At 40.2% G+C, this 26458-nt stretch overlaps 2 protein-coding genes across 54 annotated transcripts in view; one reads left to right on the forward strand and one right to left on the reverse strand.

Moving 5' to 3' along the window:
* RAPH1 (Ras association (RalGDS/AF-6) and pleckstrin homology domains 1) overlaps positions 1 to 16037 on the forward strand; it is a 97327-nt gene extending 81290 nt beyond the window's left edge. For 4 of the 5 annotated variants that reach the window (XM_072741986.1, XM_072741982.1, XM_072741984.1 and 1 more), the window contains 4 exons: positions 586 to 684; positions 1841 to 1961; positions 6008 to 6150; positions 8696 to 16037. In XM_072741986.1, the coding sequence (XP_072598087.1) occupies positions 586 to 684; positions 1841 to 1961; positions 6008 to 6150; positions 8696 to 10747 (2415 nt within the window). In that variant the 3' untranslated portion in view covers positions 10748 to 16037. Of the gene's footprint in view, positions 1 to 585; positions 685 to 1840; positions 1962 to 6007; positions 6151 to 8073; positions 8199 to 8695 lie in introns of those variants that run through there. The other variant, XM_072741987.1, reaches the window with a different exon arrangement.
* Positions 16038 to 16897: 860 nt separating this feature from the next.
* Positions 16898 to 26458, reverse strand: part of ABI2 (abl interactor 2) — a 123281-nt gene continuing 113720 nt past the window's right edge. For all 49 annotated transcript variants that reach the window (XM_026002501.2, XM_072742044.1, XM_026002510.2 and 46 more), the window contains one exon: positions 16898 to 21527. In XM_026002501.2, coding sequence (XP_025858286.1) covers positions 21352 to 21527 — 176 coding nt within the window. In that variant the 3' untranslated portion in view covers positions 16898 to 21351. The remainder of the gene's footprint in view (positions 21528 to 26458) is intronic.

Raw genomic sequence — 26458 nt, forward strand, 5'->3', positions numbered from 1 at the left:
TTTTTTTTAGTTTTTAAAATGTATTTTTATTTATTTTTTTAGAGAGGGAGGGACTGAGGGAGAGGGAGAGAATCCTAAGCAGGGGCTCAGTCTCATAACCCTAAGATCATAGTCTGAGCCAAAATCAAGAGTTGGCTCCTAGGGACACCAGGGTGGCTATTGGTTGAGCATCTGTCTTCAGCTCAGGTCATGATCCCAGGGTCCTGAAATCGAGCTCCATGTTGGGTCCCCTGCTTAGTGGGGAGTCTGTTTCTCCTTCTCACTCTGCTCTTCCCCTCTGCTCCCGCTCCCTCTGTCTCTCACTCAAATAAATAAAACCTTTAACAACAACAACAAAGAGTTGGTCTCAGCCACCTAGGCACCCACTTGAGCCACCTAAGGCTCTGCTCTATAGTTTATTTTGTAAAAATACTTATGGGCCATTTTATTTGGGTTTACGGCCATATAAGTGGTATAAATTATTTTTGGCCTTAGCTCTGATAGCCCATGACTTGTCAGGATGTATTTAAGTTTTGACAGAGTTTTGATAGAATTTTTCTTTAGTTCTTCAGGGTACTGAATTGAACTTTGCCTTTACTCTTGCAGCACCCACAGATCCAGAAGAAATCTCAGTACATCAAGTACCTTTGTTGTGATGATGTGAGGACCCTGCATCAGTGGGTCAATGGTATCCGCATTGCAAAGGTAGGTGGGTTTTTTTTCAGTTTGATGATAGGATAATGAAGTTTCATGATATGGTTTTGATTGTCAGGTTTATGATTTTATTATTTTGTCAGTGTTTTCTGAAGCCTAAGTTTTAGGTCTTAACATCTTTTTTTCTTTGATGTGGGGTTGGTATACATGGCATAATATCGCTGGTAAATGCTTGTGTATATCAGAGTGATTTATTTTGGCTCTGAAGAACACATTATATGATTCTTATATAGCAGAGTTTAGCCTAAGGAAAAGAAATTTTTTGAGATTTAAATCACCTCATGGTAGGAGTTAGGGGGATGAATAAGCAAGACACACAGGATTTTTAGGGCAGTGAAAATATTAATACTGTAGGTGATACTATAATGGTGAGTACATGTCATTATACATTTCTCCAAACTCGTAGACTGTACAACACCAAGAGTGAACCTGAGGTAAACTGTGGATTTTGATTATTATATGTTAATGTAGGTTCATTGATTGAAACAAATGCACCCTCTGGTGGAGAATGTTGATAAATGAGAGAGATTGTGCATAGATAGTGGCAGGAGGCATTTGGGGAATTTCTCTACCTTCCTCAAAGAAAGTCTTTTAAAAAAATTTTAAGATACCTTGAAGATGATTACACATAATATATAAGGGAATATTTATGTGCATTAAGCGAAAATAAAATTTATTATAGCTATAAAATCAAAGTTGCCTTCTGGGTGGCGCAGCGGTTTAGCGCCTTCCTTTGGCCTGGGGCACGATCCTGGAGACCCGGGATCGAATCCCACGTCGGGCTCCCAGTGCATGGAGCCTGCTTCTCCCTCTGCCTGTGTCTCTGCCTCTCTCTCTCTCTGTGTGACTATCATAAATAAATAAAAATTTAAAAAAAAGAAAAAAATTTAAAAAAAAAGGAATAACAAATCTTTATATTGATAGTGAACAAATCAAGTGTTAACTTCTTGCTGCCTTTCTTAAAATGAGGAAAAATAAGAGTAGATGGTAACTTACTGGTATTAAAATAATTTTTGAAGTACTATAGGTATTAATTTTAATGTAAACTATGAATTAGTAAACAAAAAAGTATCCCCCTTTCTTACCTTGTCCATCTGTATCATATCCAATAAAGTTCAGATGTATTCATTTACTGCCTTCTGTTTAGTATGGGAAACAGCTCTACATGAACTATCAAGAAGCCTTGAAGAGGACAGAGTCAGCTTATGATTGGACTTCCTTATCCAGCTCCAGCATTAAATCAGGATCCAGTTCTTCAAGCATCCCAGGTATTTTGAAATGCTGAAAGCCAATATGAAGACATTCTATAGACTGACCAGAGGCCTGGTTATTTCAGCAAGGTTCTTAAAACCAGAGCTGTTCCTAATGTTTAAATTATAAAATAAATTTTGTTTTGGGGGTTAGAGGGGACAGTATCATGGGCTAGTTCACAACTATATTTGGTATGGAACACCAGTATGTAGAGTTGTAAATCCAGGAGTCTTGTTATATATATTTGTAAAGTTTATTTCAAACTCAATCATACTGCTAAACAACAACTGTTGATGCATAATTGGGGATACAAAAGTTGCTTGGAGAAAGTCTCCATATTCAGAATCCATGATGAAACTACCTGCTTTCCCCACAGGTTTCCTGACATTTCAGCAGAGTAGAAATAACTAGAATTGGTTCAGTATCACAGTTAAGGAAGCTGTTTAACTTACTAAACTTTACTAAAGTTTTCACAAGAAATCAGTGATACTCAAAAGGTGCTTATTTTCAGATTCCCACATCCTTTAAACAAGTTAGCTATTATCACACCTTAAAAATAAATGCTGCTTTCCCTTCAGAGTATTCCATGAATGATAACTGTGTCCTCTAAAAGCAGAGTATTTTTTTGATCCGACATCACACCTCATGAAAGAAATAATTTTAGGAAGTATTTGAAAAAAAGAAAAAAACAAACCCTCATTATTTATTAGTACAACATATAAATTAATCTTTTAGTGTATGTTTTTACCTGGTTATGTGTATACGCTTTAAGGAAATTCTTTTTTGTTTTTTTTTTTTTTTTAAGATTTTTATTTATTGACAGAGAGAGACAGAGACATAGGCAGAGGGAGAAGCATGCTCCCTGTGGGGAGCCTGATGCAGGACTTGATCCCAGGACCCCAGCCAGGATCATGACCTGAGTCAAAGGCAGATAGATGCTCAACCACTGAGCCACCCAGGTGTCCCTAAGGAAATTCTATTTTAAAAACATAGACTTTTTCAAAAAGAAGTAGTTGACTAAAAATTTGTAGGACTATCTCATCTCTAAGAAGGAGCAAAATGAAGAATGTGTAATACATGGATTAATTTACGTGAATGTATTTCCTAGTGCTGTCCCCTGAGAACTAGGAGCTGTGACACCTCAGTAGCAATGAAAATACAGAATACCTTGATCTTGGTTTTCTAATACCACTTCCCAGAAAAGAGGAACTAGGGCTCTTTGATAAATAGCTGATTTTAGGGCCCTGGCAGAGAATAAGATGAACCTGAAGCAGCTTCTGATGACTCAAAAGACACAGTGATGGATCTGTGTGAAAGGGACACAGGAGCCAACTTGAGGAAATGTGCAGGGGCCAAAGATGAAACAATCTGAGCAACAGAATAACATAGTATAAGGTTATAATTCAAATTATAAAATTAACAGCCACCAGTCCGTACTGATAAACATTATTGAATGAATGAATGAATGAATGAATGAATGAATGAATGAATGAGAGATTTTCTCTATGGAAGATTCTAAATGGTTTATGTAGACATTTTGCCCTCAAGGAGATGGAGCTTATTCCCCACCTCCTTAAGTTTGGTTGTGCAAGGTGACTTGTTTCCAAAGATGATAGTTGGGTGTGTGGGGGGGGAGGGAAGTAACTTTACAGTAGAGAAACCTGACAAACAGTACCCTAGTCAAGTGATCAAGGTCAGTATCTTCAGTAATATGTTCTATTGATAGCATGTACCCTTCACATAATGTGATGGGATTGGTGCTTTCCATCTCTTGGTCTTCCTCTCCAAATTTAATAACTCAGTCTAATCAAAAGAAAAACAGGAGAAAATCAGAACTGAGATACATTCTGTAAAATACCTGTCCCAGTACTCCTCAGAACTGTTAAGGTCATCAAAAACAAGGAAAGCCTGAGAAACCGTCATAGGAGACATGACAACTAAGTATAATGTCGTATCCTAGATGGGATCCTGGATCTAAATAAATAAATAGATAGACAGACAGACAGACACAGACATTACAGAAAAGCTAGTGAAATCCAAATTTTAGAGTTTAGTTAATAGTAATGTATGAGTTTCAGTTCCTTAGTTGTGACGAATGTACCGTGGTAATGTAGAAAGTTAATACTGAGGTAAATTGGATGCTAGGTATATAGGTACTCTGTACTAGCTTTGCAACTTTTCCATAAATCTAAGACTATTCTGGAAATGTTTATTAAAGAGGAGGAAGACACTTTGAGATGATGGATTGAGAAAGGCAGGGTAAGGGTATAAGATTTTAGAAAAAGAAATTAAGGGAAAGATTGAGGAAAAAAGATGCCATAATATTTTTTTAAGTTTATAAAGCCTTAATGCAGGTGCTTCCACACATTTTATGAAGTGATGTGCCTTTTCCTAGTTCAGCATCAACCTTCCTTATACAGTGTTAAGTATTATGCAGACTTTTAATATTAATTATAAAATCATATACATAAATGCTGAAGAGAGTGCAAGGATTCACACGTTCCAGCCTCCTATCTAATAGGCTGTTGTTCTGGTTAGTAATTAAGTAGGGATGCAGGAGGCTAGTGGAGTTGTAACTTAAAAAACAAACAAACAAACAAACAAAAACACTCAGCAATTACACAAGAAGCAAGTATTGAAGTATTGATGAGGATGTGGAGAAAAAGGAACCCTTGTGCACTGTTGGTGGGAATGCAAATTGGTGCACAGCCATTGTGGAAAACAGTATCAAGATTCCTCAAAAAATTAAAAATAGAACTACCCTACAATCCAGGAATCACACCACAGGGGTATTTACCCAAAGAATACAAAAACACTAGTACAAAAGGATGTACGCACCCCTGTGTTTATGGGAGCATTTTTAGAATAGCCAAACTATGGAAGAACTATGGAAGCAGCGCAGATGTCTATCAATAGATCAGTGGATAAGACGTGGTAGATGTAGATACAGACACAGACACACACAACTGGACTACTGTTCAGCCATAAAAAATGAAATCTTGCTATTTGCAGCAACATGGATGGAGCTAGAGAGTATTATGCTAATAAGCAAAATAAGTCAGAGAAAGACAAACACCAAATGATTTCACTCACATAGGGCATTTAAGAAACAAAACAAACAAGCAAAGGAAAGAAAGAAATAGACTTAGCTATAAAGAACAAACTGATGGCTACCGGAGGGGGGAGGTGAGTTGGGGGGAGGGGTGAAAGAGGTGAGGGGATTAAGGAGTGCACTTACCATGATGAGCACTGAGTAATATATAGAATTATTAAATCACTATATTGTACACCTGAAACTAATATAACTATGTTAATTATACAGGACTTAAAAAAGACTCAGCAATTGAATGATGAAGAAAAAAACTGCATAGGTTTTATCCTGTATTTTTTGCCTGAGGATATGTCTTAATTTTATCCAAAGGAGTTTGTGGCTATTATCTCTATACTGCTTGTTGGCTGGACTTGATAAAGCAATCTAATAATACCCCCTCCACAGAGTCCTTGAATGGGACTAGCTTTAACATCTGAATCTCTACCAGATGTCAGCCATTGGACTAGGTGCTTCCTTCTGCATGGTTATTTTACCTGACTTGTGGTCCAGTGACAGTATCTCCCCCACATCCCTCACCTGGAATGCCAGGCAGATTGCAGTATATCCTCCACCATTCCCAGCAACCTTACACTCAAGTGAGAAGTGTTTTCTAGGGATTCGGGTTTTGGCACCACAAAGCAGCAGCTACACCAAAGCCTGGTCTCCAGGCAAGGCAAGAACACCTCTTCAGGGTTGTCAGGTTACCAGTAATGTATATATGAACCTTTCGTTGTAATTCTCAGTCAGGTGAACTGTTCAAAAAGAATCAAGATTTCCTACTGGCCCTAAGATAAGGGAAGTTTTCTAGAAGAAGGTTCAAACCATGTTTAAATGAAACAAGTTGAGTAAAAGTAACTTGTGCAGTTCTGCATAGTATCTGATCTTGTGTAAAAGAGCTCTCTAAATGTACATATTCACACTGTCTGAATAACGACTTATTTAATACTATTTCTGAAAATCTGTTTTAAACAGAGTCTCAGTCAAATCATTCTAATCAATCTGACAGTGGAGTGTCTGATACTCAGCCAGCAGGACACATCCGCTCCCAGAGTATTGTGAGCTCCATCTTCTCTGAAGCCTGGAAACGTGGCACTCAGTTGGAAGAGTCCAGCAAGGTAGGTAACACACTTAGGTTAACTTAAATAAAAAGCCTCTGATGTTCCATGGGTTTAGTTTGTTGCTCTTTTATTCCTTTATTAGGACTTTGTCTTGGCCCTATTTTAGTATTTTTTACTTTGACTTCTCTTCAGAAAGGGATATCTGTGAACTGGCTCTAATGACCTAAGATCTCAAACTGGCAATTTAATGACTTTATCGATGACTCAAATGTTTAAGGAATAATGATTTCTTCCTTTTCACTGTTAATTAATTTGGATGGAGCAATACCATTTAGCGCCAGCATCCTAACTTTGTTTCATAGAAACTGCTCGTGGTTCAGTAATTTATTCAGACTCATTCCTTTGTCTTCTTTTATGCTTTTTGGCATTTTTCTGCACAATTAGGAATTTTCTCAAATTTTAGTACATGCAGAAGACTAAATTAAAATTAATCCTTTTAAAATTTTGGATCCCTGAGCTTCATATGGTAGCTTGTTCAGTGACACTGAAGGACGAGTTATAATTATTGCAGAACTATTTAGAAATATAAAAGTTCTTTAGTCTGGGTGAGAGACATCGCATCAGACTGCCTCTGGAGCTCTGTGGGCAGCCCTGTGTTCTGGCTGTACTTGCCCTCTGAGCAGGAATAGCTCACCCATCACTGGGGGTCAGTGGCACAACTGGCCTGACCATTGTATTTTTACCCAATAATAATTTTTTTTCCCCCTTTGGTCTGAATCACTTACACAAGTATACTCATCAATGAGAATTAAATAGATAGTTTCCCTTAATTCATTCCTTTATTTGCATTATGTAGTGTATTAACTGCCCCTCAGCAAGAGGCATTACTAGCCCATTGTGGGGGTGGAACACTTTGTCTTAGAAATAAATACTTGAAAATTGGTCCTAATGACCTGAATTCTCAAAACACTGACAGTTTGTTGAACTCCCTTATCAGGGGCTCAGACTTTTAAGAACTAATTCTGTCTCTCTTTCCCCACTTAATCAATTTGTATGAAACAGCCTTAGCCGGTGCTAATAACTAACTCTGTATATGTAGTTAGGCGGATTTATGCAATATTTTGATATTTAAAAAAAAGTCTTCTCCCTTACTGAATTTTTAATAGTGTTAATGACCATGTACATATTAAATGAAAGGCCAAGAGAAAAGAGAAACATAAAAGCATAAAACGTCCAAATGCTCTGTGATGAAGCAGCATAGTTGGTCTGGTAGTTTTAGAAGGAGCGTGCACCCTGCCATGCAGCAGTGATGGTCCGTCCGTCTTGACCCCCACCTGTGTTTCTTTGTTACCTCAGCCTCAGGTGCCAAATGAGAAGGCCAGCACAGCTAAGGTCTGCACCCCTGCAGCAGCCAAGACAGGGTCAAGTTAAGGTCAGGGGCTGTTCTTTGGAAACATTAACCTGGGTGACTCCTGTAACCAAGTCTCGCAGACTAATGCTTTTATTTTGTGCAGTATTTAAGGAAACATGTGAGTGTCCTGATGGGTATTAGAATTCAGCCCTGTAACAAGCCTTCTAGTCTACTAACCTGAGCGTTCTTGATGCTAATTAGAGATCATTCATAGTTTGGAAACAAATGGTTTATCTTGGATCCTTACAGTTTATTTCAAAGAACCTAAAACGTGTACCTAAACTTATTAAACCAAAGGTCCTTCCCTTGCGCTTTTCAAAAATACTTGAACCACATTCATGCATGAGTGGCTCCATGACACAGGTGCCCAAATGTGCTAATTCGGGCAGTGCCAGAGGTGCCCAGAGGGGCTGGTCAGCAGGTTGTTGGCAAACTCTAGCTCTCATTTCTTGATATATTTCCTTTAGTTTTCTAAGGTTTCCTGTCATTTTCTCCTGGCTTTTTCTGTATGGCATTTTTATAATCTTTTGCTGTAATGTTTATAAAGCATTTCTTTATGTATTTTCCAGTAAAACAAATGTAAAGAATGCCCCCCCTTTACCTGCATTGCTGGACTTCTGTGCATGTTGGATGCAAGTGTCTCACACGAACACGAGTGTGTGTGTCAAGCTCATTCATTCCTGTGTGACTGTGCACGCCTGCTGAACATTCTCATACTCTCACGTGTCAGCTTGCTAGCATCAAAAAGCCATCCTCATTCCTCGGGAGGCCCTCCGCCAGCACTCCTAAACCCAGTTATGGCATCTGCTTGATGTGGATGCAGCAATGGACTGAAAGGTGAACTCGAGCCATCACATCCCCCCTGGCCACAGTCCGGGTGGGGTCAGTGTGCAGGTGTGTGAAAACAGGGCTCAGAAATCAGACCGCCCAGCACTGACCTGCAGGACATTTTTCTTAGGTTGTTAGTCAGCCTTGCCCTTTGAGAGTATTGCGGAGTGAACAAATTCCCTGTGTCCTTGTTGCCAGGGAGTCTTAATTTTCGCCTTCCTGACACCGGCCTGCTGCTGAGTCCTTTCTCGCATGTCCCAGATTCCTTGCTGTTTAGTTTTACACAGTCAAAGCTTACTTCTGTAACTGGTGTTTGTTGTGTTTTCTCTCTCCCACCCCACCTCCCTTTTATGCTCCTTTTAGGCCAGAATGGAGTCTATGAATCGACCCTACACTTCACTTGTACCCCCTTTATCCCCACAGCCCAAACTGGTCACGCCCCACACTGCCTCACAGCCTTCCCCACCTCTACCGCCCCCGCCCCCACCACCCCCTCCGCCCCCGCCCCCACCCCCCCCACCTCCCCCTCCCCTGCCCAGCCAATCTGCACCTTCTGCAGGCTCAGCAGCCCCGATGTTTGTCAAGTACAGCACAATAACCAGGCTGCAGAACGCTTCCCAGCACTCAGGACCCCTATTCAAGCCTCCTGCACCCTCAGTGATGCAGTCTCTGGCCTCCACCTCACAGTCAGGAAAGCCTCAGATCCTGGTGCCCCCCAATGGAGTTGTTCCCCCACCGCCTCCTCCACCCCCACCGCCCACCCCGGGCTCAGCTATGGCCCAGCTCAAACCAGCACCCTGCACCCCGTCCCTCCCACAGTTCAGCCCCCCACCTCCTCCACTGAAGATTCATCACGTTCAGCACACCACTCAAGTGGCTCCTCCAACGCCACCACCACCCCCTCCTGCCCCCGCGCCCCTCCCTCCCCAAGCACCCCCCAAACCCCTTGTGACTCTGCCCCCACCGACCAGCACCAAGACTGTGCCACCTGTTATGACGCAAGCTGTGCCACCCATGCCTACTCCTCCAGCCCCACCAGCAAAGAAGCAGCCAGCTTTTCCTGTTTCCCATATTCCACCGTCTCCCCCTGCTCCCCCAGGTCCAGTCCCCCCACCCACGTTACCCAAGCAGCAGAGCTTCTGTGTAAAACCACCTCCCTCTCCTCTATCTCCCGTGCCCTCCGTGCCCTCTGTTGTGAAGCAGATAGCCAGCCAGTTTCCACCCCCTCCAGCCCCTCCCCCTGGGGAGCCGCCCTTCAAGCCTCCCTCCACAAATGTGGCCCCACAGTCCCCTCCTGCTGTGAAAGCAAAACCCAAGTGGCAGCCCAGCTCTATCCCTGTCCCCTCTCCGGATTTCCCTCCTCCTCCTCCTGAGAGCAGCCTGGTGTTTCCTCCACCACCTCCTCCTCCTCCTCCACCTCCTCCTCCTCCACCACCGCCGCCACCACCAGCCCCCGCCCCAGCCCCGCTGCCCCTGACAGCTACACCCACAGTTTCTCCTGCCTCGGACAAAAGTGGATCTCCAGGCAAAAAGACCAGTAAGACATCCAGCCCGGGGGCAAAGAAACCTCCCCCAACCCCACAGCGAAACTCCAGCATTAAGTCCAGCAGTTGTGCAGAGCACCCTGAGCCTAAAAGACCCTCAGTGGACAGTCTAGTGAGCAAGTTTGCGTCGCCAGCAGAACCCTCAGGGTCTCCCAGCAAAGAGACCCCACCACCTCCAGCAGCGCCCCCCAAACCTGGAAAACTCCATCTTTCTGGAGTCAACCTTCCCGGAATTCTCCAGCAAGGGTGTGTGTCGACAAAAGTGTCTGTTCTGAGTGGGCGTGGAAAGGACTCTGTGGTAGAGTTTCCTTCTCCTCCATCCGACTCTGACTTTCCACCCCCTCCACCTGAAATAGACCTTCCTCTGCCCCCCATAGAGATTCCAGCTGTGTTCTCGGGAAACACCTCTCCCAAAGTGGCAGTTGTTAATCCTCAACCACAGCCATGGTCCAAAACATCCATGAAGAAGGCGCCTCCACCCACACGCCCCAAGCGGAACGACAGCACCCGCCTCACTCAAGCGGAGATCTCGGAGCAGCCGGCAATGGCCGCAGCTGTGCCACAAGTGCCCACCTCTCCCAAATCCAGCCTTAGTGTCCAGCCTGGATTCCTAGCCGACCTCAACAGGACACTGCAACGGAAGTCCATCACTCGGCATGGCTCGCTCTCCTCCTCCCGGGTATCCAGAGCAGAACCCACAGCCACCATGGATGACATGGCGTTGCCCCCGCCCCCCCCTGAGCTGCTTTCTGATCAACAGAAGGCTAGTTACGGAGGTAGTCATATATCGGGCTATGCAACGTTGCGGAGAGGACCGCCTCCTGCTCCCCCCAAGAGAGACCAGAATACCAAGCTCTCAAGAGACTGGTAGTTGCTACCATAGGACTTTATTTTCATGGTGTCTGTAATCAGTTCTACAATCAGCTCACCTGATCACCTACGAATTCTGGTGTTCAGAGCCTCCTAGTATGATGTTGTTATTCAGGTAGTATCCAGCTATGTGTGTGTGTACATGTGCGTGGACACACAGAGCTATACATATATAGAGATAGTGTGTGTGTATATGTATATATATGTATACATATATGTTTGTGTATATGTATATATATAGCTGAGAGTGAGTCTATTTATTCCTTTTCTCTCCTAATCTGAAAACGGGCTAGTGTATTTTGGGTGGAAGAGGCATGGAAGGGGATGTGTGTCCTGTCCCTTATGATTTCTATTATCTATCATGTGGATTGGACCAAAAACTTCTAATGACTTACTTAGAAGGCATTTTGTAAGTGTCCATGTGCAGCTTCTCTGTGCATGTTGTATATTATATATTAAGGAATAGACGTATCATGTGCTGTTTCTCAGTTTGAGAAGACAACAGAATGTTTGGTGTATCGATGGGACTTTTGTGTTTGTTTTTTCCCCAGTTGGCTGACGTTCGAACTGCTTGGCTGACACTTCATCACTCATACTTCGTGAAGGGGCACTTTAAGTCAGGAAACTGTCAGCATCGTGGGTGGGTCAGTAGCACAGTACAGGCACAGTACAGGGAAGTCGTCACAGATGCTGCGTCTGTCCGTGGCGGGGCACAGAGTAAACAGGTGATGGAACTAAGGCATTCTAGCTGAGTCGTGCTGCCATGATCACACCTCTATCTAGGATGTGTTCAGTCACAGGTAAGCTCTTTGCCTGCCATCCACAGATAATGGAGTGCTGTAATCCTAGATAATTCTTTTTGTACTATTGGAATCTTTTTCATGAGCTTTGTGAAGCCTCATCAAGCTTGGCTTTGCGATCCTTGTTTTGATTTGTTGAAGAGAATATCTGACACAGTACCCCTGGAATGCTCCATCCCAGTATGTCTTTGGGTCACCAGTTATCTTACAGTGTGTGCTTTAGGTAGATGTTGATAGTAGAGATCTATAGACAATTGCTGTATCAAATATACACATCCCATGTCTGACACAGTGCTCATTACACAGAACAAAATCACCTTCTGAAATGTGTTTTTGTATGTTGCTCTAGGATGGGTGATTAGGAAAGAACAGAATTGACCCCTGTGTGGGTATCATTGTGTATGGACTGCTGTGTAGAACAAGGAATTCATTTAAGTATGGGACTGTAGGAGAGGGAGGGGAAAATGAGGTTTTTGACAATTTCATCCTTAGCTACTGGAGCACACTAGGATTCTTGCTTGCTGGAGCCTGGCTGTGGAGATTTGTCCAGGTTACCAGGTGTTCCGATGGAGTAGTGTAGTCAAGTACGTCAGTGACATTACATATTACGCATGTGCAGTTGGTAGAACATGGAATCCTGGCTCTAATGACGCACTACAATTCACGCTATGCTTATGCTTTTTTTCTTTTTTGGTCCTGTGAGTTTTTCTTGGCATATGAGAGAAATGTGTCTCATCAGCTTATGATGATAAAGTGACCGTTAGAAATTCAACCTCAGAGCTGCTCTTAAAACAATAAAAACTAGCCATCCCAGCAGTGATAAATGAGCACATCTTGTAATGAAAGTCTCTACCTGTTGTGAATAAGGATTACCAGTGGAAACTGCAAAAATCTTGGACATTGTCCCGTAAAGAAAAAGTGAGGTCAGTGCAATGGGGCAGAGATAGTAAATAATTTAAGAATAAGCAAAACATGTACTAGATACACAAGGCGGCATTCCTATAAACCCACCTCCAAAAGTACTGCATCATCGAGAATATGAAGTGGCACCCCCCACCCCCGCCCTAGCTCTAGAATATTGGTCAGCAATTCAGGTGCTTATAAAGCAATAAGAATACCATTGTGCATTTTTCAAAGCCCTGCTTCTTTAAAAGATACTTTTTGGATCTTTTCATTTGTTCTCAAAGTTCTGTGTGCTTGATATTCTTAGGCTTATGAAGTGACCTTTAACACATCTGCATTGTTAATTTAGGCATGCACAGCAATCCCCGTTGAGATGGATTGCCAAGCTCCACTGTAACTCATGAGTGACATAGTTTCCCATGGTGTTCTTTCTGCCTACAAGCTTTATATTCTAAGAATCACCCTTATTTGTTGGGTAAAGTTACTAATAGGAATCCAATGATAAAAATATTCATCACTAGGGTTTTTGTTGTGGTGATGGTCTTTATTTTATATGAAGGTGGACTTCAACTCTCCTGGAGGGGAAAACCAATAATGTTCCCTGTCTTCTTTCACCCATGATTTGAGCCCTAAGATACAGCCTTGGTTTGTTCAGTGGGGGGTTCCCTAGGACTTCTTGGTTTCTGTCGGTCCAAACAGCCGTCCGAACCAATGCTTCCAATGCACCACTTTCCGGAAAGAGCAGACATCCTTTAGAATATGGCAGCAAGCAGAGAGCAGGGCCAGAGGAGGAACTATGTCATTTATACCGCAGTCCAGTGGCTTGTCTAAAACAAGCCTTTACATTTCTCCAAAGACAGAAAAGGCTATTCATCAACTTTTTCCCCCTTTATGTGAAACGCTGAATAATTAAAAAAAAAAAAAAAGACCAAAATAATACATTAGATTATACTTCTAGCTTTTTATTCCCTAGTAGGGTGGGATTTTTGTTGGGATGTAGTTCTGTGGGGTTCTTTTCAGACTTCTCTGTTATTTTTGTAACTTCTCTCTGGTGCGTCGGTGGAGAACACCTACTGCCAGAGGACACTAGTACTGTGCCTTCTTCCTGCCTTCTGCTCAGCAGCTCTTCCAGCCCCATGTGTCTTGCTTCTGGTCAGAGAAGAAAACCTGGACAGCTGACGTGGCTGTACTAAAGAGTGAAAAGCCTGCTGTTGAGGGCAGTGCGAACAGGTGCCTGTTTCAGCTAGCGACACCCTTAACCTTTACCACAGGTAATTTCAGAATCGGATCACCCTGTGTTTAAGGTTTTGGCACCAACTCTGAAGGGCACAGAACCTATTTGGTTAATAAAACAACGGACACTAGGTTCTAGATAAAAAATATAAATGCTAGACTATTCTGTATTGAAATTTTATTCATCTGGGCTTTTACTACCCAAATACATTATTTCTTCAGCTGTTATAATTTTCCCTTAAGAAAAGTATTCTTACGGCTTTTATAGGTACCCACTTAACATAAATTGGGTTTTTCCAACTTCTGGGACTTCTTAAAGATTGGTGACTTAAAAATAACAGGAAACAATTTTCATCAGAAAATTTCAAAGTAATGTAGACAGGATGGTGTTTTATAGCCCTCTAATATCAAGGAGCTCCTGCCCACTGATGGCATGCTCAGCTAAGGCTGTGAACTCTCTTGGAAGTCCTCTCTCTATGAAAGTTTATTTGCCACTAAAAACAATGCTAAGTTTATCAAGAAAGTTTAAACAAAATTAGATCATGAGTAATTCCCATAGAGCGATAACTAAAGATCAAGATTAAGAGAGCTCAAGCTGTGCATCCAATTAGAGTTTCAGAAGCTGCTTTTCTGGGAGAATACAACTGCTAATAAACTTGTGTCAAGGGTGTAAGAATATAAAATAGCCTGGAAAAAAAGTGTGTCAGGTAATGGTATAGATTGGTTTTGTTTGACTGTCAAGCCAACAGAACTGTTTGTCACCTTTTTTCCTCAGCTAAAAGCAATTTGTTACAAACAGGTGATTTTAAGCAAAAAACCTTTCCCTAGTTTTATGTTAATTTTTTCATATACCTTCAGAGCTAATAAATTATAACTGATATAATGTCTCAGATTTTATTCAGGTTCAGACCAGTTAAGCCTGTGTGGTCCTCCTGTTTGATTACAGGTGTAATGACTTGCTTGAAGTAAGGATAATAACCCGGATTTGTATACTAGAAGGGGTCTATTTCTAGAACTCCCTGTTAGGTTGCAAGTACCTCTCAACATTTGGACTTTTGTTTTTATACGCTTTACATCATTTATATAAAGTGGGTTATCCCTAACCCTGTAGGAGTATGTGATCATTCAAGTTGATGTGATGAATTAGAGAGATGCGAATAAATATCCCACTAACTTTTAAGATTTGTTTTCCTTTAAAAATTCAATAGAAGAACATTTCTACACCTTTACCAGTCTGTCCCTTCCAACTAAACAAGTGCTGTGTTCTCAATGTACCATTGGAAGGTCTATATGTAAAAGAAGCCTAAAATTTAGCTGTAGAATAAATTTGCTAAATAAAAACAATATACTTGATAAACACATAAGGGAAAAAAATCTCCAATTTGTTTGCTCTTTGTTGAAGAGAAGAGACACTAACTGCTATAATCCCCAGTGCCTTGAACTCTTTTGGAGAAATAGCATTAAAAAAAAAAAATCCAACAAGCAAACTTTGAGGTGCTAATGAAAGAGAAGGAAGATGAGTATTTGTAGTTTGTGCAGAAATAGATAAAGTATCTGTCTCACAAGAGATGGCTTCATCTACCTGAATGGGGTCTGGCCGCTTTCTACCAAAGACATTTAGAGAAGTGAGTCGAGTCAGGGTGATGGCAAATGCTACATATTAAAAGATGGCTAAGTTCAGAAGTGACCATGTTGATCACGGATGGCTGTTAATACCAAGCTTTCTACTGTTGAAGCCTCAACCTCTTCTTAGGCAGAACATGCTTGCAGCACTTACAGAAAGTCTTTGCATTTTGGGAACTGTCCATTGTTTGTCAGATTTATTGTAACCTAATACCAAAAACTGCCATTTTTCATGATTCCTACCTACTTCCTGTATCTTTTTTTCTACTTGTAAATAATCCCTCCTAGAAAATAAGCATTAACTGGAATGTTTCAAACAATTTTGCTTAATTTCATCATTGGCCACTAGTGAACTCCTTTTATAGAAATGTACAGTACAGTATCATCAGCTTGTGCTAAATGTTGTAAAAACACTGTTTACTGTTTTAAAGGAAAATTGCACATATTTAACTGGGATTGCTCCTTTTCCCATTTCTTGAAAAATGGAGTCAAGGCTTACAGTGATACCTAGGCTGTGGGAGCTTTGCCATAAATAAATAGATACAATGTAGGAATATAGTTTTTTAAAGCATGAAAAAGAAGGCAAAGGAACTGCATTATAAAGTACCTGATAGAGGACATTATTCAAGCAATTATGCACAGCTCAGTAAAGGTGAAGTTACAATTTTTCTTTCAGCTTTGTTGCTATTTTCTTCTGCTTAAATGTACGCTCTCATTTCATTATGTGCCTTGCTCCCTGATTGTGCAAACCTATATATAGATATATATATATATATATATGAAAGAGATATATTCAGTACTACTGACGATGTTTTTTTGTTCTACTGCTGGATTAAGTTATTTTCCAAATTACCAGTTACTGTCAGTGAACTATTGTAATGGCTTAGGACAGTAGTCATACAGTCAGTGTAAATTTGTTTTCAGTTATGTGTTTTCATTATGTCAGCTTACCCAATCCTTAATAAAAAGAATACATAGATTTCATTTAAACACGGGGACTGGACTTTGTTTGTGGATCAGCATCATTAAGAACTTGGTTTTGCTGTTTATGTTGGGGCGTCCAATAAGGTGTGCGGTAAGAACAAATTTAAGCTTTGGCTATTTAGGATTTTTTTTTTCTTTAAACAAAGTACAACCATATCCAAAAAAGATGTTTTTTGCTTTGAAGCTCTGGTATCACAATTACAGGTTGGTCTGCTGCCATGTCAATGTATGTGTAAATGTGGGTTTTTTAAGATTTATTTATTCATGAGAGAGGGAGAAGCAGGCTCCATGCAGGGAGCCCAACGTGGGACTTGATCTGGGACCCCAGGATCACACCCTGGGCCAAAGGCTGACGCTCCGCCACCTGGACGTCCCTAAATGTGTATTTATAATGTAGTCACAAATCACTATCATTTGCCAAACTACAGCAAAAAAAAAAAAAAAAAAAAAAAAAAAACCAACACTTTCCTTTTTGTATTTAAAGGAACTGTATTGAGGGGCAAGTGATCAGAAAACCCTCATGTTAAGTTACAGCAACAGGGAAGGATTGTCTCCAGTACACTTCGACTTACCACCTTAGTAACCTCTTTGAAAACATTCACAAGACATTTTGGACATACTTTGTAGAATTTTATTTAGGTCAAGTTCTTAGTACACAGCAACAATTTCAAATCACAATTTTGAAATTAAAAAGTGAATATTCCCCCATTCATCTGGAGGTGGCTTAATGGCACACACGAGAAACATTACTGGCAATAGACTGCTCCCTCAAGTTTTCCTGCATGATTTCTACTCAACTCCGAACACCAACCCTCCCTGCAGGAGCTTAAAAATACAACTGGCCAGATCACAAATTGTTTAACATTCTTTTTTGTAAACCATTTTAAGAAAAAAGATGCATGGACACAAAATATGAAAAACTGCTTTTCTATAGAGTTCTGAAGTTGCAAAAGACATTTTCACCATAATGTGAAAATAAGCTTTTTGTTTTCGTGTTTTACAAAAAAAAAAAAAAAAAAAAGATATTTTGCAAGGATCATTTATACACAGCTAGGCCCTATCGTTTCATTTGTCAATTTTTTTTCAAGAATTATGACATTCTCAGTAAGAAACAGGACCAAAGATCAGCATGAAGTAAACGTAAGGTTATGAGCACAACGCCTCCGTTTAAGAACTGTTTTATAAATAAGGCTCTCTCAGATAAGGCTGTTTGCTGTGCTCCTGCCAATGCTGAAATCAGGTTACCTATTTCTGCTACATAGTACTGAGTGTAGTAGTAGAGGGGTTAACACGAAGATTATTTTCACTAATTAAGGTTGCGCTGAGTACACTCCTTTAAACAGTTTGAATACTGATGGTATTTATTGAAACAGCATATCTTTTCAAGTATCTTCCTGAAGACATCAAGTAGCACTCGTAATTTTTAAAGAAACATACAGCACATTCAGTTAAGACAGCTGTAGAAAGCACAGGCGTGAGTCAGGAACTCTACCGTTGTTAACCAGCTGTTATCTGAAATGAAACATCTAACCTTATCAGTTAAAATGAAAATGAACTAAAATTTTTAAAATCTCAGCTAGCTCTAAAATTCTATGATTCTAAGTATATCATGTGAGGGAAATCATCACCTTTAACACCAGTCAGAAGTTCCTGGCCAAAGAAGTTCAGAAGTGAACAGATGGGAAGTGATTCAGATCCCCATTCTTTTCGAAGACTTGGCAGTCACCTGCCAATTCCTCCATCAAACCCTTAGTGGCCTTCAGGACATGTCATGCTCTCTCCACCAGGAGAAAAGGTAATAAAAAAAAAAAAAATAAAGGAACAGTTCTTAATGCAGAAAGGTACCTGCTAAAAGAACATGAACACAAAAGGATAAAAGCAAACTACTATCATTTTGATGCCTCTCAGGCAGAAAAATCCTAAGAATTCATTCCTCTGTAATCAACATAAGACTGTTGGGGAGCACAGCTCCATCACAGACATCATTGTAGAGATGCATGAACCTCTAGCTGGGTAATAAGCAGCAGCAGGAGGAGGAGGTAAATAAAGAAGGGGAGGGATGAGAATGTCTCACCTAGTGATGTTTAGGAACACAGCAAAAGTAGCAGGCAGGCCCTTGCCAACCAACCCTAAGATGGGAACAGCAGGTGCCCCTGAGGGAGATAGAAAGCAAGTAGCCAAACAATGGAAAATACTGAACAAGACATCTTAAAAGATTCATATTTATTCCAAATACAACAGGCTGAATCTCTCAGGTCTAGATCTTCACACTATATTGGTTTTTGATTTATTGCCTTGGCCATAAGGTCAACAAGGAAGTGTATTTTCATTCATTTCCCTATGGCCTTTAAAACAGTAGTACCAAAACGGCAGGGAGGAGGGGGGCCTCTTAAGTCACTTTTTTAAGGAAAAAAAGCATTTCAGAAGGAAAAAAAAAATCCCTCTCCCATTAGAGTCCCTCTATCCCATTAAAACGGTTGCTTACTAGTCAGCAGATTTTAGACTTGGATCATCTTTGCCACAATATTATGTATCCTGTAAGATTTCTGCATTCATTTCGAATTCCTACTACCAACCATCCTGTAGTTCATAAAAAGATAAATGGGGGGAACTTACAATAAATCAAGAAATACTACCTTCACAGACTATTAATAGCATGCAATCTATGAAATATTACATACATTAAAAGTCTCCAATTACTGTAGGCCTGGCCAGTCGTCATTACATAGCATCCTTCCAAGACAATATATAGAATTCAAAACTGTACAGAAATTTAAAATATGCAGAAAACCAACAGGTGTTTTAAAAACAATTGTATACGTTAGTACTAAATAATATAGAAAAAGTCCACTGCCCCGTGGATCCCCCTCCACTACAGGCCTTCCTTGTGAAGGGCTGCATCAGTGTCTGCTGCATGCCACGATCCAGCAGGCGTCCAACAGGCAAGCTGACCACCACCAACTTTTTTGCACAATTATCTTCCCTGCTTCTGTAGGTGTGAGCTGTGAGAACTATATTGGATTTCAAAATACCCTCTTGCCTAAAAAATCCACTAAGCTTTCTCAGCACAAAGCTATTTAAGTAAAAACTGGAACACATCTAAATTTCAAAACAGTTTTCCTAGTTCTATGCCAACGCTAAGATGACTTTGACCTCTCCAGGCAGGTGGTCCTGGTACATAAGGAACCTGAAGCTCAGAAGACATTCAGGGCCATCGCTTTAAAGGAAAGCAGGGCATAAAGAATGTCAAGATGACCTGACAAAAGCATGAAGTGGAGGCAAGTTAAAGCTAAATTCAAAGTGTTGAAGAAATCTAAAAGCAAAACAGCTAACTTGTTTGTGGGGAAACCTCTGCAATTTTGAAACAAAGTCTTGATAAGGGAACTCTATAGCTGGGTCTCAGTTAAATGGTGATGAAGTTTTGTGCGCAGATAACAGATTCACAAGTGTAATATTAACTTTTGCTTACACCATCTGAATTCCCTCATACACCAGTGCACTTGTTCATTTTTCAATCAAATTCCTCTACCTACCTCTACCTACCTATCCTTTCAAGGCCTTCAGATTTGAAATAAGTGCAGTGATTGCCTCTCCCCCTTTCACCCAGAACTGGGAAATTACCTGGCAAAGGGCTCTTCTGGCCAAGCCCCTGGGACTGGGATAAACCCATGGAGCTGGGTCCTCCCCACAGTATCCAGCTGCTGAGCAGCAAAGCCCTCCTGGACCTTTTCAGGTCTTAAACTGATTAAAGAAGTGATGACTAAAGCCGTCTACCTTACAAACTCCACTGAATGTGAAGCTGTAACTTGTACAGACAAAAAAATATTTATCATTGTTTTGCTCAAAGTTATCTTAATTTTTATCTATGTAACTGGGTAAATATTTGGCCTCATACTTCTTATCCCACTAGTCTTTGTCTGAGCTAAAAGGTTCAAATTCTTGCCAAGAGCAGCAACTTCAAAAGCCAATCACAAAACTGGGAGAGTATTTACCTTTCCTAGAACTAAGTGAGCAAACTCAGTAGCAGCTAACACTGGCCATTAACATTCAGAGAGCATAGGAGCAAGCCTTTGATTCCCAGTGACTGTCAAGAGACCTGAAAAGAACTGCTATTTTTCAAAAAAGAATGTTTTCCTAAATAGTGAAAGAAGTAAAAAAAATAGCTGGTCTGACCTCCTAGATTCCTGGAAACCGTGCCTAAGGCAACAGTCTAGGAAGCCTACTAAGCAGAACATTTCCTCCAGTTCAGTCTCTTCAGAACCTCAGGAAGCTCACATCTTGCCTCAATGCCTACTTCAGTGTGTGAACCAAGCTACCACATGCCACACGTCTGGGTCCACAAACCATCCCTGGCAGTTCAGTCTCATGCAGCAGCAGCACAGTAAAATCAAACCAGCAATTGTTAACCACCCTCAGAATATTTGGGGACTCATTTCATCATCCTCAATCTACAAACTGAAAAACATGAAGTCAATGCAAGTCTGCAGCATTAACTCAGTTGGTGCACTCAAGTGCTGAGAGAATGCAGAATTTACAGTGTTAAGAGGAAATAAGCCATCGAAATGGTTATCAAAACGGTTAAGTAGGATATTTAAATACTAGTTCGCTCCTCCTCATACAAGTAGAAGAAAGTGTGGGGTTAGGGTACGGCACTAGGCCGCAAGACTGACCCTTTAGCACAGGCACTGAGAACATCCAATGCCACAGATTCTGCAGGAGGAGAAATTCCAAGGGTGTACAGTATTCCTGAGAAAGATCCCAGATTTTCTGAATCAGTCTTAACCTGATTTGTTTTACAGGGTTATATGCTGTTTTACCTCTGACATATTTAGAAATGGTCTATTTTAATCCAGACAGCTCAGCATAGTACAAATAACGGCAGAAAGATCCATTTGTTCAGATTCAGCTTACTTTTTTAATACTGGTGAATAAACCAAAAAAACATAAATAGTTTGTGTCATTTGTATCCTTCCTTCATTTCATTGGAGGGGAATCCCCAGGGCCTTTTGATAATCTGGGAAGACCTGACTATTCCTGTGAGGGGACACAGCGCTGCTGAGCTTTACTCAGAATAATGCATGATAGACTCAACATAATTGCCAGGAAAGAGCCCAGTCACTCCATTCATAACTCCCTCATACCAACCATCATCATTCTTCTTGATGACATAAATAATGGCTCCTTCCTGAAAGGACAGCTCATCTTCTTTGTCTTTTGTATAATCGTAAATTGCCACAACTGGAGGGGGGAAAAAACAAAACCAGGATGTGAAAAGAATAACATCCCCCAGAAAGACAGAAACAAATAAATGAATGTCCGTCCTTTCCCAACTTATGTAGCACTTCAGTGAGTTTCTAAACACAGACTAAAGAAAAATTTTTTCTAATACCCATCATATACAATAGAATCCCATCTTGGAGAGTTTAGGTTCAAAACAGTATAAATGGCAAAAAAAAAAAAAAAAAAAAAAACACATTTAGTCAGACTTACCCTTCAAGCACCTACAGGAAAATACCTTACTGAAGAAAGATGCACAATCCCAGAACTGGGAAAGATGGCTGCTACTTCAGTTGAGCTTGTGTTGAAGCACCGTGTTGTATAAAAATATGTATCTTTAAACATGAGAATTGTACTAGTGCAGTGAGGTGCACCATAAAAGGCAAATGAGAGAAAATAAGGAAATAGTAGATTTACATCCACTCAAATTTTCTAAAGCCTGTGCCTATTCATGAAGTAGAATAAGTGGTGGAACTCCCACAAGTTTTTTATGTGTCAACGATGGGGATTTGATATATATATTCTTCCAAAACGCATGCTGCGTTGTGCCAATTTAATATATCCACAATGACAAGCCAAAAATTTTAAGAAAACAAAGACACCTGTAAGCTCTCCTGTTATTTTCACTGTTTAAATAACTTGGTAATTGAGGCCTTTCAACAATACCTGAGATAATCTCTGGTTGCTAATTATTAGACCTCTACAGTTTAGTTAAATTGGGATACCTTATAACTTGCTCAACTCCACAGGAAGATTAAATAAAAAGATCCTCTGTACCTTTATTATACCACTCAGATCTTCACTCAATAAAATCTCCATCTAGCCATCAATCTGATAAGTATACACTAACACTGTTAGTTTCTCATGTAAACTTAATCCTCACATATATAAGAAAACAAAATTACAACAAGTAATTTAATTTAATGTAGTGCGACTTGCCCTAGTTAATGGTTTCTGGCATGCTTTAGTAAAAATTAAAGGGCTTTTCCTGATGTGGGACTCGATCCAGGGACTCCAGGATCAGGCCCTGGGCTGAAGGTGGCGCTAAACCGCTGAGCCACCAGGGCTGAAAAATTAAAGGGCTTTCTTAATCTCTATTTGCCATTATAGTAATCTATTAAGGATACCAGAAAATACTTCAGAGGAAACTAGGAAGAGTTTATAGTGTCTACTTCTCAAAATATAACCAAACATCTAAATACAAATACAATTAGATGACACAGAAGTTTAAATATAAGAGAATATAAGATATGTAGCGTACTTCATACTTCTAGTCAACCTTATTTTTAGCTTTTCTTGAGTAGATAACATTCTTGATGCGTCTGGAAATGCAAACCCACTGCAAATAATCAGAAGGAGAATATCCTCCGAGATCTACAAATTCTACCTCCTACATCTCTCAAATCCAAACCCTATTCTCCTTCATCACCAGTCACTGCCCTAGTCAGGGCAGCAGTCTTTTTTTTTTTTTTTTTTTTAATTCTTATTTATTTATGATAGTCATCACAGAGAGACAGAGAGAAGCAGAGACATAGGTAGAGGGAGAAGCAGGCTCCATGCACCGGGAGCCCGACGTGGGATTCGATCCCGGGTCTCCAGGATCGCGCCCTGGGCCAAAGGCAGGCGCCAAACCGCTGCACCACCCAGGGATCCCAGGGCAGCAGTCTTTAAGAATACACATAGCACTTAGTACCCAAAGATTTTATAAGCAATATGAGTGACAGATAATTACATAGAGACACTTTCTAGATTCTCAACTTTGAAAATACTGCTTCCTTACACCTGAAGCTAACACAACATTATATGTTAACTATACTGGAATTAAAGACACATACACACACACACTGCTTCCTAAAACTAGTCTGCTGGAGATGAGACATCAGTCATAAAAATTCTCATTTCCTATTTATCCTTAATTGTGGACTACCTTAAAGTACAGAACAGCTCTGGGTACCAAAGGGATAATTCAAAATACTTAGTGTGGTATTAAAGAATTACTCCATGATCAGACCCAACCTGTCTGCAAGTTATTCATGAGAGACACATAGAGAGGCAGAGACATAGGCAGAGGGAGAAGCAGGCTCCATGCAGGGAGCCTAATGTAGGACTCGATCCTAGGACCCCAGGATCATGCCCTGAGATAAAGGCAGACGCTCAACTACTGAGCCACTCAGGCATCCCCCACTCTTTTGCTTTTAACAAAATTTAACAAGTATTATACTGGAGTTACCAATGGACACATGATCAAACATAATTTTTCAAGACCGAACATTATTTGATTTTGGGCAGATAATGCTAAAGGAGTTTTAAAAATTGAGTGACAGTGCCACATGAAGAATGTGAACAAGATTTTCAACAGCACTACCTCAGCTGAGGCCCTCATCTCTTGCTGAGGGAGCTATCCAACCTGGTCTTCCCAATTCCTATTTTTCTTACTGCCTACTCTACACTATTATCGGGTTATCTTAAACAAAACAAAACAAAACAAAACAAAAAAGCTAAAATATAAGTTCATGGGAACTTACTATTAACCTGCTTAAAAACCTTCCACAATTCCCCTCTACCATTAGATTTAAAAAAAAAAAAAAAAAAAAAAAGAAAAGAAAAGAAAAAAAATGCAAACACCTCAGTAGTATTCAAGGCTTTTTTTTTTTTTTTTTTTCCAACTACTGTATTCAAGGCTTCCCACCACTAATTACAACTTACTTCTGGAACTTCCTACACTCATGCCCCACCCTTCTCCTTACAACCACCATGTGGCATGTGACACTACTCACCATATCCACAAAGGCCGTGCCCTTTCACTTAGAGGATCCCCTCTGCCTGGACGGCCCTTCTTGTCTTTCTTCTTTGCCTGAGAAACTCCTACTCATTATTCAAGACACACCACAAATGTGTCCTCTGAGAAGCTTCCTGGAGTCCCCAGATAGGATTATCTATTCACTTTTTGACAATCATTAATAAAGCATCCATGCTGATTTTTAGAGATACAAAGGTGAACAGGACCAGGGACTGTCATAGCCTTGTGAGGACAGAGATGTCATCTGCTAAGTTACAGTACAGTTTATATTTCTACCAAGAAGTTACGTCACCAAGCTGCAAGAACACAAGAACAGATGGCCTGATGGAAGGAAGGGATATAAAATGGGCACTGACAAATAAGTTAAAGTTTGCCAGGAAGATAACTTTAATAAAGAGTTCAGCTAAGATTCCATCCCAGATCAAGCTTAGGACTGTGGGTAAGAATGTGGGCTCTAGGAGGGGGGGGAAAAAAAAGAATGAAGGCTGTAGGGTTTTACTACCTAGTCCAGATCCCAGCTCTACCACTTGTAAGTTTTCAGAGCATACTTACTTTCCTAAGCTTTTTACTCAACTGAATAATGGGAATCACAATAGGCCTAACACCTCAAAACAATATAACATTGTTATATTAAAAAAAGCAATGAACATACAAGATATAGCCCAGGGCCTTGGTTACGATAAGTAAACACTATCTATATAGATGTTACCTTCTTTTATCATTAATAACTATGATATACTACTTTTTTTGTACTAACATTTTCTTTTATATAAATTATTTCTGAACCTCAATTTCCTAGTTTGCAAAATGGGGACACCAAATGCCTTACGTATGTCCTTGCATTTTGCCTAGGACATAATAAATACATGAAAATAGCTGTTCTTTACCAAGTTAAATCAAGATACTTACATATATACATTATCTCCATTTGGCTAATATGGGCAATAATCAAGGGTTAAGATAAACCACACCTCCGATGGCAGTGGTTCTTAAACTTTGGGATTAATGGTAGAACTTTAAAAATTCCTGATGCCTGGGTTGCATGCCCATGGATTCTGGTTTCATAGGTCTGGAGGTGCAGATATATTAAATGATGCCTAGATGACTCTAAAATGCAGGCAGGGTTGAGAGCTAGGCCCTGCTACAGTCTAAGCTAACAAAATGAGTCATTAGGCAGCAGCTTTAACACTGATGCACACTCAAACAAAAAAGCAACCATAAGCAAAGCATGGTTGGGTCTTTTTGTTTTGTCAGAAAGAATGAGCTTATTTGATTTTCACGTTTTAAAAGATCTGAACTTAACAGATAAATCAAACTTTGAAGAATATCTTAGGGAACAATTCAGGCATATTCTTTTAAACTTTAAAGAGTTAACTGGACTGAAAACAACTCACTTCCCTCTCACAAACTTCTCCAGATTTTTACATGTTCACTGAAGAGTACAATTTTAGAAAGTAAAACCTTTCTTTGATTGTGTTTTTCTCTGAAGGAATAACTGAGCTGCTTTTTCAGAGCTGAAAAATGTCATCACTTTATCTAGGATACTGTTAAAATCATGTAGAAGTTTGAGAACATGTCAATGACCAAAGCCATATCCTAGTGTAGTACCTTGGACTTCCTTTTATCCCCCCCTTAAAAACAGCTTTACTAAGGTGTAATTCAGATACAAAATACAACCACTTACATGTAGAGTTCAATGAGTTTTGCTCATGTTCATTGAAGTTTCCTTTCCAACCTGTACTGGTTCCTAAAAACCACTGATCTTCTAGATTTTATTTAAATGGAATCATGAAGTATGAGTTTTTAGTGTCTAGATTTCTTTTTAGTACAATGCTTGAAATCCATCCATACTGTTGCTTATATCAGTAAGGTTGTTCCTTTTCTTTGCTTAACAGTATTCCACTGAATGGTAGTTAATTCCACTAGTTTATCCATTCACTAGTTGGAAAGATATGTGGGTTGTTTCCAGATTTTAGCTACTATAAATAAAGTAGCTATGAATGTTTGATTTTAAGACTTCTTGTGAACATAGAATATGTTAAGAAAGGATTGCTAGATCAGCTTGGCAACTATATGTCTAATTTCATAAGAA

Source organism: Vulpes vulpes, chromosome 16, assembly GCF_048418805.1.
Source record: "Vulpes vulpes isolate BD-2025 chromosome 16, VulVul3, whole genome shotgun sequence".
NCBI lineage: Eukaryota > Metazoa > Chordata > Mammalia > Carnivora > Canidae > Vulpes > Vulpes vulpes.